This window comes from Leopardus geoffroyi, chromosome A2 (assembly GCF_018350155.1).
Source record: "Leopardus geoffroyi isolate Oge1 chromosome A2, O.geoffroyi_Oge1_pat1.0, whole genome shotgun sequence".
NCBI classification, from domain to species: domain Eukaryota; kingdom Metazoa; phylum Chordata; class Mammalia; order Carnivora; family Felidae; genus Leopardus; species Leopardus geoffroyi.
In genome coordinates this window covers 51,311,871-51,327,443 of record NC_059331.1, presented here as the reverse complement: position 1 = coordinate 51,327,443, position 15,573 = coordinate 51,311,871, and the positions used below count along the sequence as shown (strand labels likewise).

At 51.7% G+C, this 15,573-nt stretch overlaps 2 protein-coding genes across 11 annotated transcripts in view; both read right to left on the bottom strand.

The window, feature by feature from the left end:
- Positions 1 to 15,237, bottom strand: part of CPNE9 (copine family member 9) — a 31,097-nt gene extending 15,860 nt beyond the window's left edge. For 2 of the 8 annotated variants that reach the window (XM_045493726.1, XM_045493730.1), the window contains exons 1-8: positions 3,329 to 3,447; positions 2,974 to 3,071; positions 2,403 to 2,443; positions 2,246 to 2,292; positions 2,044 to 2,147; positions 1,528 to 1,564; positions 1,300 to 1,302; positions 949 to 1,025 (exon numbers count right to left, since the gene is read on the bottom strand). In XM_045493726.1, the coding sequence (XP_045349682.1) occupies positions 949 to 1,025; positions 1,300 to 1,302; positions 1,528 to 1,564; positions 2,044 to 2,147; positions 2,246 to 2,292; positions 2,403 to 2,443; positions 2,974 to 3,041 (377 nt within the window). In that variant the 5' untranslated portion in view covers positions 3,042 to 3,071; positions 3,329 to 3,447. Of the gene's footprint in view, positions 1 to 948; positions 1,026 to 1,299; positions 1,303 to 1,527; positions 1,565 to 2,043; positions 2,150 to 2,245; positions 2,293 to 2,402; positions 2,444 to 2,973; positions 3,072 to 3,328; positions 3,449 to 15,124 lie in introns of those variants that run through there. The other 6 variants (XM_045493728.1, XM_045493731.1, XM_045493727.1 and 3 more) reach the window with 5 other exon arrangements.
- Positions 4,359 to 15,573, bottom strand: part of MTMR14 (myotubularin related protein 14) — a 45,031-nt gene continuing 33,816 nt past the window's right edge. Inside the window, exons 17-19 of one of the 3 annotated variants that reach the window (XM_045493722.1) lie at positions 15,125 to 15,301; positions 7,868 to 8,023; positions 4,359 to 4,955 (exon numbers count right to left, since the gene is read on the bottom strand). In XM_045493722.1, the coding sequence (XP_045349678.1) occupies positions 4,772 to 4,955; positions 7,868 to 8,023; positions 15,125 to 15,301 (517 nt within the window). In that variant the 3' untranslated portion in view covers positions 4,359 to 4,771. The remainder of the gene's footprint in view (positions 4,956 to 7,867; positions 8,024 to 15,124; positions 15,302 to 15,573) is intronic. The other 2 variants (XM_045493724.1, XM_045493725.1) reach the window with 2 other exon arrangements.

The following is a 15,573-nucleotide window of genomic DNA, read 5'->3' as shown; positions in this document are numbered from 1 at the left end:
TACAAGGCCCTAAACTGTTAACTCTCCAATCTCACCTCCTCTTCCTCCTTGCTCACTTGGCTACCGCCACACTGGCCTCCTTACTGCTCTCTGAACATATCAGGCTTTTGCACTGGCAGCTTCCTCTGCTTTCCACCTCCAGATATCTGCATGGCTCACTTCCTTACTTCCTCCTGGTCATTGCTCTGAAGTTACCCCTCCATAAAGCCTACTCAAGCACTCTGTTGAATATTGCAAATCCCACCCACCCAGCATTTCCGATCCTCCTAATTCTGCTCTACTTTGCCTTTTTTCCATAGCATTTAAGGTCTTCTAATATATAATTTACTTATTTATTATGTCTATTTTATACAGTTTCTCCCCCTCTTCTATAATATAATCTTCTTGAGGGTAGGAACCTTTGTTTTGTTCACTATTACAACCCAAGCCCCTTGAACAGTGGCTGACATAGAGTATATGCCCAGTAGTATTTATGGAATGGATAAGTTCCTGGTGCCTAGCACAGGGTGTGGCATACAAAACATGCTAATAAATACTCAGTAAGTGAATGTAATGGAAATTCCAGGGGACTTGATTTAGTGAGGGGAAGCTTCCTGGAGGAAAAGAGCTTGGAAGTGGACCTGAAAGGTAGAATCAGACTTAGAAAAAGTGAGGAGAGAGGGACAGAGTGAGGAGAGAGAGAGAGAGAGAGAGAGAGAGAGAGAGAGAGGTTGAGAACAAGACAAGACATGTCTTGCCTGAGACTGACTTGGACAAAGCCCTGGGTGGAGATTGGTCTTTCCTGGGTGGGGGTGGGGTGGGGGAGTGGGGGAGGAGGTGATGGGGAACCACTGAAAGCTCCCAACCAGGGAGAATTCCAGCCTCCACTGCTATTGGGTCAGCAGCATCTTTGGGAGGAAAATTTGGAGGCACCCACCCTTCCCCAGCACCCCTTCTGGTTCAGCTCACGTGAGGGGTCGCTCTACACGGCTGCCCTGGCCTCCGATCACCTCTCCCAGAGCCAGGAACGCTTGTCCAAGGAAATCCTGCACCAGGACATGGAGTCAAGAAGGCCGGGAGGGGCCAGGGTTGCAGAGTCCCAGCCCAGCCCTGGTGGTACTGCTGCTTGGACGAGGGTGTTCCAAGGTGGCAGAATGCTAGAAGTATTGTCCTGTCTGTGCTTTAAAGGAGGAGTCCCCAGGCCAGCTTCGCTGCTTGGTCCTGCTGCCAGTTTAAACTGCTCTCCACAATGCCATCCCACACTTCACCTTCCATTCCACACCCCCGCCCCATCCCACAGCCAGCCCCGTTCAGCCTCACCTTCTGTATGTCCGAGAGGTGGCGGAGAAGGAAGAGGAACAGTGAGTAAAAGGCACAGGCGGGACACCATGAGGCAGGAGCAGGAAAGGAGGGCCAGGAGGGTGGGTTTGGGGCCAAGAGGGTAGAGTTGGGGTTGAGGGATAGGAGAATTCTAAGGAGGGTCATTTAACACACTGAGTGCCTCCTGTGTGCCTGGCCAGGCCACCAGGGGATGCTCTGCTCGCTCACCGTTTTGGAGATGTTGGTTTTGGAGTCAACATTGTACCTGGGAAGAGAGTGCAACCAGCATAAGGCGGGGCTGGTGGGAGAGAGCTGGGAAAAGGGGTCAGGTTTTGAATACTGGTTAAAATTTTGGGTGGAAGGAGGGAGTGACCTTGCATCCGAATTCAATCTGGATCTCCTTTAGGGCATCACGGTCACAGAATCAGGCCTGGGGCAAGGCCAAGACTGGGACCTGGTGGGGGTGGAGTCATATCACCGGCCGGAGGGGCCTAGAAGGAGCCTGAGCCAAATTAGGGAGCAAAGCTTTGGGCCCAACCGGGTCTGGGGAATGGATTTGACCTAAGGGCAGAACCAAGCTAGACCTGGAGACTGAGCTAAAACTAAGGTAGAGGCCTTCAGAGTGGGATCCAATGGCCTGGTGGAGGAACCAGGCCGGGAGTCTGGCCGGGGAAGGGTCTGCCAGAATTTCTCCTGGATCCAGGTTGGGGAGCGGTCCAACCCCGGATTCTGGGCAGGGCTTACACATCAAAGCGCAGATTTTGTTTTTCCTCAAAGAAGTAGTCGAGGACGAATTTGCGCACGAAGTCTGGGTTTAACGTGTTGTCGATCACCTCTGTCCGTCCGAACTGGATAGGGGGTGGAGGGAGAGTCAGCATGTCTCCTGCAAGGGGGCAGGTGATTCCCCGGGGGCTGCTCTTGGCTGGGAGAGGGCTCTAGGACTCACCTCTCGCCATTCCTGGCTCGCCCGGCTCTGCGTGTAAAGCACCACCACTGCAGGCAAGGGTGGAGGTGGGGAGGGATGTCAGATTGGCTTGAACCCCTCCCCGCCCCTCAGTCGCGCCCAGACCCCAGTTCCCCCTCCCATCCCTGGCGCCTCCTACTGGGATCGGACTTGGAGAAGGTGTCGAGGTCCAGCAGATTCCTAGAGAAAGAGACAGACGGAAAGAGGGTGGGTCATATTGGAGCCCAGTGCCTGGACTCTGCCCCGGTTGGACTCTGCCCTCAGTTCGGAACCCCGGGGAGGCATGGGGCTCAAATCGCATCTCCCTCCCTCATTACTGGTGGGTGGGGACGTGAGGGGGAAGGGAGGCCCCCCCTTGTCAGCACCCTGGACAGCACCGGAAATATCAGCTCAAGACCCGTGGTGTATGCATCCACACTGTCTTAAAGGGCCCAGGAAAGAGGGTCAGACCCAGAACTTTGTCCTCCTGAGGCCCAGATCCTACTGGATCCCCGTGACCCGTCCCTTGAACCCGGAGGCTGAACCCTCTTTTGCGGGTGGAGCTGTCTAAAGAAACCCCCTCCCCGAACCTGCCAGCGACTCCCCTAAGTCTGAATCAGATTTTCCGGCCCTGAAATCTTCTTTCCCCCGGGGTCTAGCTCTTGGCGCCGAGCCCCACAGCCGATTGGGGCAGGGGTAGTGCCTACGCCCTCCCCAGCGTGGCCGCTCACCGGCAGGACACGGTAATTTCAATCTTGGTGGCCGGGACGCTGCGCTCAGAGGCTCCGCTGAGAGACATGGCTGGTCGAGTGGCTGGAACCGCGGGAAGCTGTAAGACAGGGGCCGCCGGGGCTAGGTGCGGCGGCAGCGGCGGGGCCGGCCCCTGTGCCGCCGCGGCGGCGGCGGCGGCTGCACTCTTTCCAGCCCTGCTTGCACTCCCGCCTGTCGCGCCTTGACTGTGGCCGCCGGCGGCAGTGACTCCAGATGGCTACATAGCCCCGCCCGGCCTTGCGGGTGGCCCCCGCCCCATTGGAGCAGCCTCGAGCCTGCCGGGAACCTAACCCCGACCCCAAGTCCAGCTCATACCTTGGGAGTCCCTCCCAGCGCATTTCTCCCTGGCGAAACCCAAAAACCCTTTGAGAGCTGTCCGCGGTGCTGAATGGTTTGGGGCACCTGGTGGGCGTTGGGGACGTTTCCTCTTCCTGAACTGCTCCCTGAACAATCTACTTCTCCCCCTTCCCACTTCCGCCCTGCTTTGGTCTCCGGATAGGAGGACGGTACATTTGTTCTTACTAGCTGTGTGACCTTGGGCAAGTTACTCAACGTCTCTGTGGCCCAGTCTCATTACAATAGTACCTACTTGGTGTGATGTAAAATTTTGAGATAATCCTTAGCTCAGGGGATTGTACACAGTAAGTATTCAAAATATGTTCACTGCTATTATTTCCCTCCTCTGGGCAGTCACACTGATGACCTCTTTTGTGTGAAGAGATAGAGCTCAGTAAATGGCTGTTAGAGCCCTATGAAAAGCCCTTTGCCCATGTCTTTGAACCCTGACTTCATGGTATTAGAGATGCAGACATACTGTGGGGATGCAATCTACTCTATCTAGGTCACACTGCAGATGAGAGTGGTAGTCAGCCAGGTCCATTCTCCCCACATCAATTACTGTCTCCAAAGCCCCAGAAGCCAGTCCCTCCACCAGTCAGGGCTCCGTAAGGCAGGGGCTCCTAGTCACCTGTACCAGGACTGTGCTGCCTGCAGAACTTGTTAAAAATGAAAGATCCTCCACCCCTACCCATTCCTAGCTAATTGAAGGTCTCAGCAACCCCGTCTAAATTCCTCTAGTACTTGGGGAATCTGTGTGAATAGGCTTCCTACATGACTAGGGTCCATTGATGTCTGAGAATCACTGCTCCCACATTAACCACCTGTGACTACATGTCCTCATCTCACTGAGATTTTCATGGGTCAGGAGTTAGGAGGCACAACCCTGTCTTCAGTTGTCTTTCTGCTTTACCTGCCCCCCACCCCAATTCCTTCCTGCACAAGGAAGAACAGTAAGAACCTTCCAAATAACCCTACAAAGACAGCAATCAAATGAGAATGCAAGAGAGCAGTTGTTCAAAAAGATTTTATTTTGTGATCTGTGTCAAACTGCCTCATTCTCAGTGCAGGTGATCCCCTCCTCTCCAGGAAACAAGAATGGGAAGAGGGAAGTCTTTCGTGAGGTCTCAGCCTTCACAAGGCCCCAGGGAGCTTCCCCACAGTTCTGAGAGTTGATGGGAATCCCAACAAAGACTAGGGTGGGTGAAAGGCAGTGACAAGAGGGGTGGTGATCACCAGTGAGGAAGCTGGGGGTTGGAGAACCTGTCCTTGGCCCTGCTTGGCTTTGGGGCTGCCATGTGTATGATGGAGAAGGAGTGAGAAGATTTCCCCCTATCTTGAAGCACCCCTTGTCCGGGCATGGCTTTGATTCTGCTCAGGGCTCAGGTGAGAGGAGCAGGAAATTGTTGTGGGCTGGTTACTTCATAAGGTGCTGCTGCTGGTGCCCCGGAGTCCAACACCACGGACAAACTGCTCCAGCAGGCCTCCAATGGCACCAGAGGGACTGGGGGCTGCTGCTCGAAGCCCCACTGTGCTGCTGTATGTGGCCAAGAAAGCTGAGCGTACTTCCTGCAGCCGAGTCTCCCGCTCACTGAGGGCTGCAAGCCTATGAGGACGGAGGGAAGGAGGGAGAATGAGTGCGTTACCCTGGGGCAGAATCCAACATCCTCATGATTATACCACACCACCTATCCTTCTGCATGTGAAAGTTCAAGGCCAGCATCTGTCCCGTGGCCATACTACCTCTGGGGTTCAGGCCACAAATATTTGGCCTTGTTCCCCTCAGCTGTCAGGCTACTGTTCCCGCCTAGAAGCTGCATGTTTTATTGGTGCACTGGGGAGGAGGGGAAGGTAAGCAGGAGGGAGTTAGCCCCAACTGTTGGCTCCCGTTCCTCAGTAAGAGTAATGTGAGGCACACATCATAGACCTAAGGAGAGACCACAAGATGAGGCACCAGGCCTTGGCTGACCAACGGCCTCAGCTTTCTTGAGGCCAGGACCTGGAGCATCCTGGGAGAGAGCTCTTGGCAGTGTTCTGGAGAGGCCCTCAACTGAAAGCCCCTGAGGCTCTACCTACATCTTCAGTCACTGTGATCCCCAGGCAAACTGCTAGGAGGGTGCTGGCTTTTCTGGCAGGATTCCTGTTCTGCTTCCATCTGCTTTTCTTTCAGTGTCCTCTACAAACACTGATCACAGGTGGAAGACAGGAAGCCTCTCCTCTCTCCCTGCCCTGTAACTATAAGTCAAGAAGGGGAACAAGTTAAAAAAAAAAAAAAAAAAAAAAGAAAGGGAACAAGTACATGAAAACTCAGGCCTATCAAAGAATGAAGCTACCTGACACTTTGAAAGGTCTCTAATAGAAGAGGAGTACCAGCCACACGCAACCTATGGATTAAAAGGTATGCAGCCTAGGGGTGGGAGGGACATGGAATCAGAGGAAAGGTCAGGAACTCACGTGGTGTTCACTGTAACTGTCCCCTGGAGGGCTTTTTCCAGGGGTCAGACTTCTATGACATGAGCCCTTATGTTCCCATCCACCTAAAAATCACAACTAGCCCTGACCACTAACTTATACCAAAATTTCCCCTAAGAGACCAATCCCTGCATAATCCCTCCCAGGAATTTGTCAGAAGTAGCAGCAATGTCTCCAATTCTCAAGCCCAAATGACTTGCACCCTGGGGCCTGGGGGAAACAGATGGTAGGTATGAAGATAAATGACAGTCCTAGGGTAGGTATGGGGAGGAGAGACCTAGGGAAAGTACACTGGTGGGAGTGGTATATATGAGTGGGTGAGTGAGTGTGAGAGAGAGACAGAGAAAGGAGCAGCAGGTTCTAGGGTGAAGGAAAGTGAAGTAGCTCTTGCAGCAGCACTAAGAAAATGGAGCTGATACTGTATTCCTGCAATACCGTGAACAACTCCCAAGTTTCTCTTGGCACTTGGGGGAGATGTGTGGCCCTAGATCTCCTTTACTTTTTAATTAGGTGTCCTATAGGCTGGAGGCCATGTGTTCTTCAGCTTTTCTTTACAGCATATAACCGGGAGAGATTCAGATTAGTCTGTATTCACATAGAATATCCAAAGGTCTATATGTGTGCATTCTTACTGCCCCTGATTTCTGGGAGGCAGAAGGGGGAGAGATCAGCCTGTTTAGAGATAAGAAAACTGGAGCCCAGAGAGAACATGTGATCTACTTGAGGATACACAGCAGGCAATAGGTATGCAGGCAGAGACACTCTAGTGCCAGTCCCTCTCAAGAGATGAACTAGCAGACTCAGAGAAGTCAGGGCTGACACCGAATGACATAGCTGGTAAGCAGAGCAGCTAGGAGTTGGACTAAATTCTCTGATAACAAAGCCCAAGCACTAAATCCACATACTGTGTGACTTCACCAGGAATCAACCCTGACCCCACCTCTACACTGCAATTTTGGAAGCCATGAGATAACTCAGAACCTAGCCTTCCCCTGGGAACCACCCAGACCCTGAGGGTTGGCTAGGACATCAGAGAGCTACCCAAGGTATAAATTGTAGGATCTGGGGCTGGAACTCTCATCTGTTCCAAATCACTGTTTCAGTGGTTAATGCCAGTTAAGTGAGGGGTGCTAACAAGCAGGGGTAGAGATGTCTGCTTCTTCTAGGGAGGGCTCTTGGGCCAATTCCATCCTAGAATCCTAAGATCCAGTCTCTGCCTGCCTTCAGCAGGGATTGATCCTTCATAACTGCCCAGGGCAACTCGCCTCCGGCCAGTCAGCACTAGTGGGTATGAGCAGGATTCTGGTGGTGATGATGAATCCCCAGCACCTGAAGTTCATTCAGCCCATCGCGGGGAGGGGCAGGCCCTGCTTCCCAGGCCACCAGGGGCTCTCCTCTGCCGGACCCATGAAGCAGTAGAGCAGGCAGGGGGCAGCCACTCAGGCAGATACACAAGAGTTGGAAGCCCAGTACTGGAGGCTTAAAGGAAGAGGATTTTACAGGCTTGGGATTTAGTATCCCCGTCCAATTCTCTTTCCTGACCAGAGGCAAAAACAGAAGACAAAGGGGGGAAGGGAATGGCAAGAAACTCTTGATTCTGCTTGGAGGAGCACAGCCCTCGCGCTAACCTAACTCCATTCTGGCTCTGGTCTCCACCATACACCTACTCTCACTACCCCACTGTTCTGATTTCAAAGGATTCGCATGTCAGGCAAAGCCTTGGACAGAAATAGAACCTTCTATAGTTACAGTCCAGCCAGCTTTCCCTCAGGGTGTGCCCTGAGACACCCATGGATGAGTTTTGGAAGCTGGGGCGTATGAACACACTCTGTAGCACACTTCCTGCTCAGCCCATAAGGCCTCTTTCATACCTCAGGAGTCCAGGAGCAGTGAGGTGTACTTAGCTGAGCCACTGGGGAGGGGCAGGGATCCCAGGCCAGCTCCCTGGGGCCAGCTGCTGCCTCACTCCTAACCAACACTCTTGACTGCTCACCAGCTTCTGACATGGGCAGGGGAGCATCCTGCCTTCTCAAGCAAGACACTTACAGACAACTGTTAGGGAGCTCATCCGGGAAGCTGAAAGGGAGAGAGGAGTCTGTGTGCAGGACAGCCCGTTCCTGAATACTGCCACAGCCTGTTACCATCTGCCAGCTGCCAAAGTCTGTGGAGAGAGAGGATCCGGGCAGGGGATGGTCCACTGATCTGGGGCAGAGAGGAGAGAGAGGGGAGATGATGCACAGTCAGTCAATATGCCTGACAGGGGTGGCCCTGGAGGGGTGGGAGGCGGCTATGGTGGTCCTGGGTCATAGCCATAAGGCTCTGTTGGTGGAGCTTCTGTAACATCAAGCACTTTCTTCAAAAGTACAAAAACAGCTGGATAGGTTGTGATGGAGAAAGAAGAGTACAGACCGTAAGACAGATCAGCTGTGAGGATAATGCTTTGTGCAAAGACAGAAGCAGAAGAACAAGAGCAAAGCAGAATGAGAAGAGGTGAGCCAGCAACCAAAGCCTCAGGTTAGGGCATGCCTGCCCTGGTGGCTGACAGAGCAAGTACAATCTCAACAGCACCAAATGGAGGGGAGAGCGGGAAAGCAAGCCTGGACGCCCCCAGAGCAAGGGATGTAGGATCACCTCTTACTCCCAGCATGCAGATTGGCAAGGTGGGCAAGGCAGAACCCAGGAGCCACTGAGGTCTTATCAGAGTGATGCAAGAAAAAGCCTCTTGGGGACAGTGGAGGGTGGTGACCTAGATTGAAGAATAAGGTGATGGGAGCCTTGAGCCACCCCCGCCCCCCTTTCTCTGCAGCACCTTCCAGAAGCCATAGTTTGTATTCAGAGGCATCAACCCAGCAAAAGCACTGGCTATGCCCAGAGGGAAGGGATGAATCAGGCAGGCAACTTGACAGCTTCATCAGGCCTTTTTCAGATAGAGGAGCGGTGTGCAGGGAGAGGAAAGTTGTATTGGGCATCTGCTGCCACCACCTTCTCGCTGAGAGCTAGCCTCTCTCTACTGTCTCAGGGCAGTAGTCCAGCCAGTGGAAGTGGAGGGGGAGGGGAGGAGATAATAAGACATCAAACAAGGCTCTTTCATCGGCTACCCCAGGTCTCCATCCCCAAGGGTACATCAATTTTGATGTCTGATCCTTTATTCAAGAATAGCAGAAGGTGCTTCTTATAGAGACCCAGAAAGAGAGAAGCATGCATAGTGGTGTAGGGTGTGGGGAACAGAGAAGGACCTTCATCGAACTTGGCCCACCCAGTTAGCTGGCATCAGGGTCTCCTAGTCTGAGGCAACAGCCCTCATAAGTGGCCAGCACAGGCTCATCCTCAAGCAGCTGCCACCTAAGTGATGCTCTGGCCAGGTACTGCTGCTCTGGTAATCCTTAACCATCTTTATCTAACAGAGAGAAAAATGGCAGTTCAGACAGGTGAAGACATTTGCTCAAGGTCCCATAGCTAGTGAATGCAAGAAGAGCTTTTTGAAGGCAAGTTTGATAACAGATTTGTCCTACAACAGAACCACCTTGAGACCAGAGAAAACAGATGGTTTTCTACGTTAAAGCTGCCATGAATAGGAACCCCCTGCAACACAGAGACTTCCACATTCATCATTCCTGCTAAACCCTGGAAGGTTTGTGACAGCAGCATTAGGGATGAGAACAGGACGTGGTCTGCTACCTGGTGGAAGCCCCTCGTGCCCTAGAAAGAAGTGTTTCCTTGTTTCTAGATGGAGAAACTTGGTAGGGCTCAAGCAGTCTGTAAATCAAAGAGACAGCTGCCCAGGAGAGGGTAGACCACATGCCACAGTCTGGTATTTTCTCTCTGCTTCCTCCAGGTTATCCTGGGCCTTCAGTCAGCATAACTCCCCTCAGGTCAGCATGGCTCCACAAATCTATCTCATCTACTGTTCAAACTTCAGGGCAGAGTTTCTCTTCCAGTTTTAGCGGTCTGTAGGAAAACAACTGCTAAACACCAGAGTTTTGAGGGGACAGATGGGATGCTGAGTAGGATGGGGCACTCCTGAAAACACGTAAGTTTCTCTTGTTCGCCGCCCCCCTCCCTGGGCTATCAGAAACTCACACTACCAATGGAAAAATGACAGGAACATGGAATGTGAGGATTCCTGGTCCCCTAAGCTAGGCACTTCCTTTTACTCCCCCTGTGTCCAGCAGTTAGCACCGCCCAGGCAAGAACCACGTTTGGAGTGGCCAAGGGATAGCTGTGGAATGAAGTAGGCAGCACACATAGCAATAGGGGGACATAAAGCCATCTCAACAAGCAACCATCTTTTGCATCTTGTAAAAGAGTGAGCACACAGGCTGCAGATGAATCTTCCTACTTCAGGCTTTTGTCAAAGGAAGGGTTGCAAAACAACTATTCAGCTCCTGGGTTTAAGAGCAAGGGACTATGCTAAGCAGAGAGGTGCTCTTAAGTGCCAGATTAGCTGGCTGGAGGAGATACCTAAAGATGAAAGCAAATAGTCACTAGAACAAGTGACTGCACCTCCTGAGTAATAAAAAGGAAAACTTTCAAGACGGTCTCAGTACCTAGGTATGTTAACCAGCTTTATCAAGACTCCACACTCTTCTGCCCTGGTTCTTTACTCAAGCACAAAGCAGCAGAAAAAGAAGTCTGAGTTCTAGCTCTTCCAATCTCCTGCCTACAGGACCAGAGGGAACATGGGGCCAAGCTATTCTCAAACTGGAGAACTGTGGAGCCAATGATTCTTCCAAGGTCATGTGTCCACATCCCTGAAACTGAGAGGGCTCCTGTCTCTGCCCAGGAGACTAGAGCCACAACTCCCATCTTTCCCCACCTCCTGTCAGGCACCCAGTGTGGGCAGGACTCAGGCAGGTATCTTTTAGACAGTCCTTTTTGGAAGGAGGTACAAGAATATCCATACAAGCAGAGCTGGCCCCAACCCACACAGCTGAGGCAAGAATGAACAGGTCTGGCCTGAGTGCATGGCCTGGCCTTTTACCTAGCAGCCTAGTGCCCTGACATGGCCTGTATGCCATTAGATATGTGAATCAGGACAGGTCCTTTACCACAACTGTTTACTGAGCATTTATGGAAAGGATGAGTATTTATTATGTGCTAGATACTACGCTCCATTATCTAATTAAATTTTTTTTTTTTTTCTTAACGTTTATTTATTATTGAGAGACAGAGAGAGACTGAGTGTGAGCAGGGGAGGAGCAGAGAGAGAGGGAGACACAGAATCTGAAGCAGGCTCCAGGCTCTGGAGCTGTCAGCACAGAGCCCGACACGGGGCTCGAACTCACAAACCACGAGATCATGACCTGAGCCGAAGTCAGATGCTCAACCGACTGAGCCACCCAGGCGCCCCTCCGTTATGTAATTTAAACCCAAACTTAGGTAAGCCAGGATCATTACTTGAACTTTAAAGGTGGAATGAAAAAACTGAGCTCAGCAGGGAAGTGATTTTTCCAAGTTACAAACAGCTGGCAGACAAAGCTGGGACTAGCCTAAGCCAGCCTCATGATACACTGATCTTCCTTCCTGATAAAGGGTGGGAGGGACTTCAGGGATTGGTTCAGGGATGGGCACATCATTTCCAACTGGAATAAAGCACAGAGCTTCTGATCCATGATTAGGAAAGAGGTCCTTTTGTGATTCCTGGATGTGACAAAGGAAGCAGGGTGTCCTAGAAGTGGCTGTTCACCATTAGGGAAGCTGTCAAGGCAGAGCTAGCATGTAGAAGAAGGGAAGGGTAAAGAACCACAAGAAAATGGAGCTGGAGCCTTGAACAGACTACACCGGAAGGTCATTTTTCCACTGGACTTTTCCATAAGAACCAAGTTTTCCTTTATTGTTTAAATCTATTGAGATGGGTTTTCTGTTAATTGCCTCTGGAAGCACCTGAAATGATGCTGATGCAGAAGGCTTGAAGGTACACAGCTAGGAAGAACCTGGGTGTTGCCCATCTAAACCTCTCATTACACAGATGAAAAACAGAAGCCCAAAGTCCTCAAGTGACATGTCTGAAGTCATGCAGGGAATGACTATCTGAGCCAAGACCTAAAATCCCAAACTTTGAGAGGGCCTGGATGTCACCTCTAATCTACACTTATGCCCTACCAACCCTCAAGCCTCCAGATGATGGTTCCAGAGCCTCTGCCTAACTGAATGCTTCCAGGAATGGGGAAGCATCAGTTTTCCCCAACCCACACTTTAAACAAACATCAGTGTGTGTGTGTGTGTGTGTGTGTGTGTGTGTGTGTGTGTGTGTGTGTCTGTGTGTGTGTGAGAGAGAGAGAGTGAGAGAGACAGAGAGAGACAGAGAGAAAGAGAAAAGGAAGGATGGAAGGAATGAAACTGCATTCCTGCAGCAGCCCAAGAAATCTTTTATGGCTCTAAGTGCCCTTTTCTGGGTCTTAAGCTGGCAATGCCCTCTCACCACTCATCCTTGGTTTGGAGCTATGGTCCCATGCAAGACAATGTTAAACATGAGACAGGAACCCTATGTGTTGCAGAAAGCAATCTGGTTTCTCTGCCTCATTAAACACAGCCCAGGACAGAGCTCAATGGTTATACTGAGCAGTTGGTATGTGGTGAAAGATGGGGAAAGAGCAGCTAGCTGGGCAACAGAAGTTGGTTCCTATGTTTCCACTTAGCTATTCAACCAGGCTGCTGGGTGTCCCTTAGCCAAGTTAATCTGCTCTTTAGGCAGCTTGGCTTCAAGCTGGGCTCAGTGGTGGCACCTTCCCTCCTCAGGCGTGGACAGTGCTGTGCTAGCAACCCCCCACCCCTAAAGATGTCTGACTCAGGAGCAGAGACCAAGGCCACATGGGGCTGAGCCATTTAGTAACCAGGACCTTGGGAGGCACATGAGCTCAGAGCAGTGGTCTTGCCTCCTCCCAGCCCCCAGCCCTGTAGCTGATGAGAGATTTAACAACAGTCCAGAAATGCAGCTCAATCAGAAGCTGCTGCATGGCAACTAATAATGCAAAAGAGCCACAAGTCTTCTCAGAGAGGAGTACAGTGTTGGGGCTGGGTAAGAATTAGCACCCCACAGAACTTTCTTCCCAGCACAACACCTACTTCTTAACTGTGAACAAAGCTTCGCTGACTCTTTTCATAGGAAAATCCTGCTTTAAGAGAGAATTCGGAGCATATGAAACCCAGAGAATTCACATCATGAGGGAAATTTCAGCTGTCACAGATAGGGGTTCTTTCCATGCAGTTCCCCCTGCTGCATTAAAAAGCTGATTGGCTGTTGTTACCTAAGAGAGGCAGGCAGGGAAGCTAATGACAGGATCCCTCAGGCACTTTAAGATAAAAGAGACTAAATTAATTTTAATGTTAATGGAAATACATAATTAGAATGCTCCAAATCTGAATAATCTAGTCTTTCAAAACCTCTGGCAAACAGGCTCCCAGTCCAGAACCTTGTTGCCTGGCCAGACCAGCTGGGCTCCAAGCAGGCATTCCCAGAATAGACTGGCAGAGCCAAACACCTCAAAGCAGCCCTGCCCACGCCTCTCCAAGGCCTTGTGCCCCACTTTGGCCCAGCTATCCCAGTCTCGACTATGCCAAGCACACAGGGCTGTGAGGCCAGAGGACTCCCCCAGCCCTCCGGTCTACTTAGGGAGGGGCCTTTGTAGCTCTCCTGGGCCAACCCTCAGAGTCTGAGCCACCCAGTGCAGGCAAAAACCACTGTGACGCTGACGAAAACTATCACAAGATTGAGAAGTAGGATTTCTTGGCAAGAAGAAGGGGTAATAAAAAGCTAGGGTGTGGGAAGAGGTGATGGAGTGCCACCTCAGCGGGAGCCCCTAGCAGCTGGATAGTTGAGACTGGAGCAGGACCTGAGAGGATAGGAGGAATCTTCTGGTCTCTTTCCCAGTTGTCTAGCAATGCTGCACAGGCAGGAAGGGAGGTAGGGACAGTGAGTAAGAGTTCCAGCCCAGAACTGCGAGGGTTATGTAGAGCCACCGCAGCCCTCGAACAGGCCTGAGGAAAGCTGGGCGTGCAGACAAGGGTGCCATGGCAGCGGGCACACAGGACAAGAACGCGCACAGGCCTGTGACTTGTCTGCCCAGCACCCGCTCTGCTCAGCCACCTTCACCAAACCTCCTGTGGGGTCAAAGGAGTTATAATCTTTGTTTAGTGGATGCAGCTATAGCCCTGGCAGACATGTGAGTGCTCTGGGTCCTCTAAAGGTGAGCACGGGGGACTCCTTGGGCCCGTGCACTCTGCGGGGCTCCTACTAGCCTACAGCTGACCTCCTCTGCCTGTGTGGAGAAGGGCACCCTTCCTCCACTGCCTGCCTTTGCCCAAGGAGAAAAACCAGAGGATGGTGATGGGAAGAGGGTTCCAGAAATTTCAGGTCTTTCCTTGTAACATGCCTGTGACTTTGGGGCTTGGTTTCCTTACTGTTAACATGCATGCTGGTAAGACCTGAAACTTTTGGAGCAGTTCATTTCAGAGCTGGGCTCGAATCTGGGCTAGACTCTAAGGCTCATGCTCTTTATGCTAAATGCCCCTTTCTCCTTGGAATTTCTTAAGGACCTCTTAAGCCACACCCTGCTTTGTTCTCTCCAGAAGGGCCAGACATTCTCAAGACTTTAGAGAACAAAGCAACTCACAGGATCCTTTCCCTGTGTGTATGACATAGAAAATATGGCAATGCTAGGAAATGCTTTCCCCAAGTGCCAGGCCATCCCTCAGTCCTAAGCCCCTACCTACCCAGTGCTCAGCTTCAATCTCTTATAGGAAACATTATTTCTGCAGCATGCTCCAGCCACACTTGTCCATCTGGCTGAGCACTTCTCAGATGTAGAGTCTCCCAAGGTTCACCTGAGCCACACACATCTAGCCTAGCTCACTACTGTCTATTCTCCTCACCGCCCCTCCAACTCAGACATGGAATATGAGGGCCAAAAAGGACTTTGAGGATCTGGGTCCATCTCTTGAAACAGAATGTGAGGGCACAGGGGCTGAGACCCGCCAAAGGCAATAGGTGGAGGCAGCCCTAACCCCCTGCTCATCACACTGTAACCAGTACAGCTTCTGGATTCCCTATCTGCCAGGGCTCTGGGAAGGAGTCTTCAATCAGTGCTGCAGACTAGCTCTTACCCAAACACTAACACATCCTCCAAATAGGGGTGGGCCTGCAAGCCTGGCCAACCCCTCTGGCCTCCTGGGTACACTGCCGACCAGGCTGCATGCCAAGGAACCACCTGAGACACCAGCTCAGGGGCTGAAACCCCACTCTCCAGGCTTATTAAGAGGGGAGGGCTAACTACCTCCACCATTAGGGGCTTTGGAGCTCCTCACCTGGGTTTGGGGACCTCCAGGGGACTGCTACCCATCCTGAAAAAGTCAGAATGGTTCGAGGATGAGGAGCTGGAAGACTTGGCTTCCCCCAGCCCCTGGTGGGAAGGCAGACGGTCCTCTGAGGGCTGTGACCGGTTCCAGAGCACACTCTGTGGAGAGGATGAGTGGCTCTTCCTCCTGCAGTAGAAAGAGTAGGGCTGTTGGCCAAGGGGCCACCCCAGGCAAGCCCTCTGCCCACTTTTACCAAATCTCAGGGCCCGGTCCTTCCTTCTACTGGGAAAATGCCACATAAGAATGGGTATACATTAGTATTCCCTCAGGCTTGGCTATGGGCAGCAAGAGCTGGGTCTTCAGAGGGACTGTGACATCCAAATAATGCTGGCCTACTGGCCTCAGAGCACATGCTAGATTTGTAACTAATAGCTCAGAAACTGCCCCTCCTTCCAAAT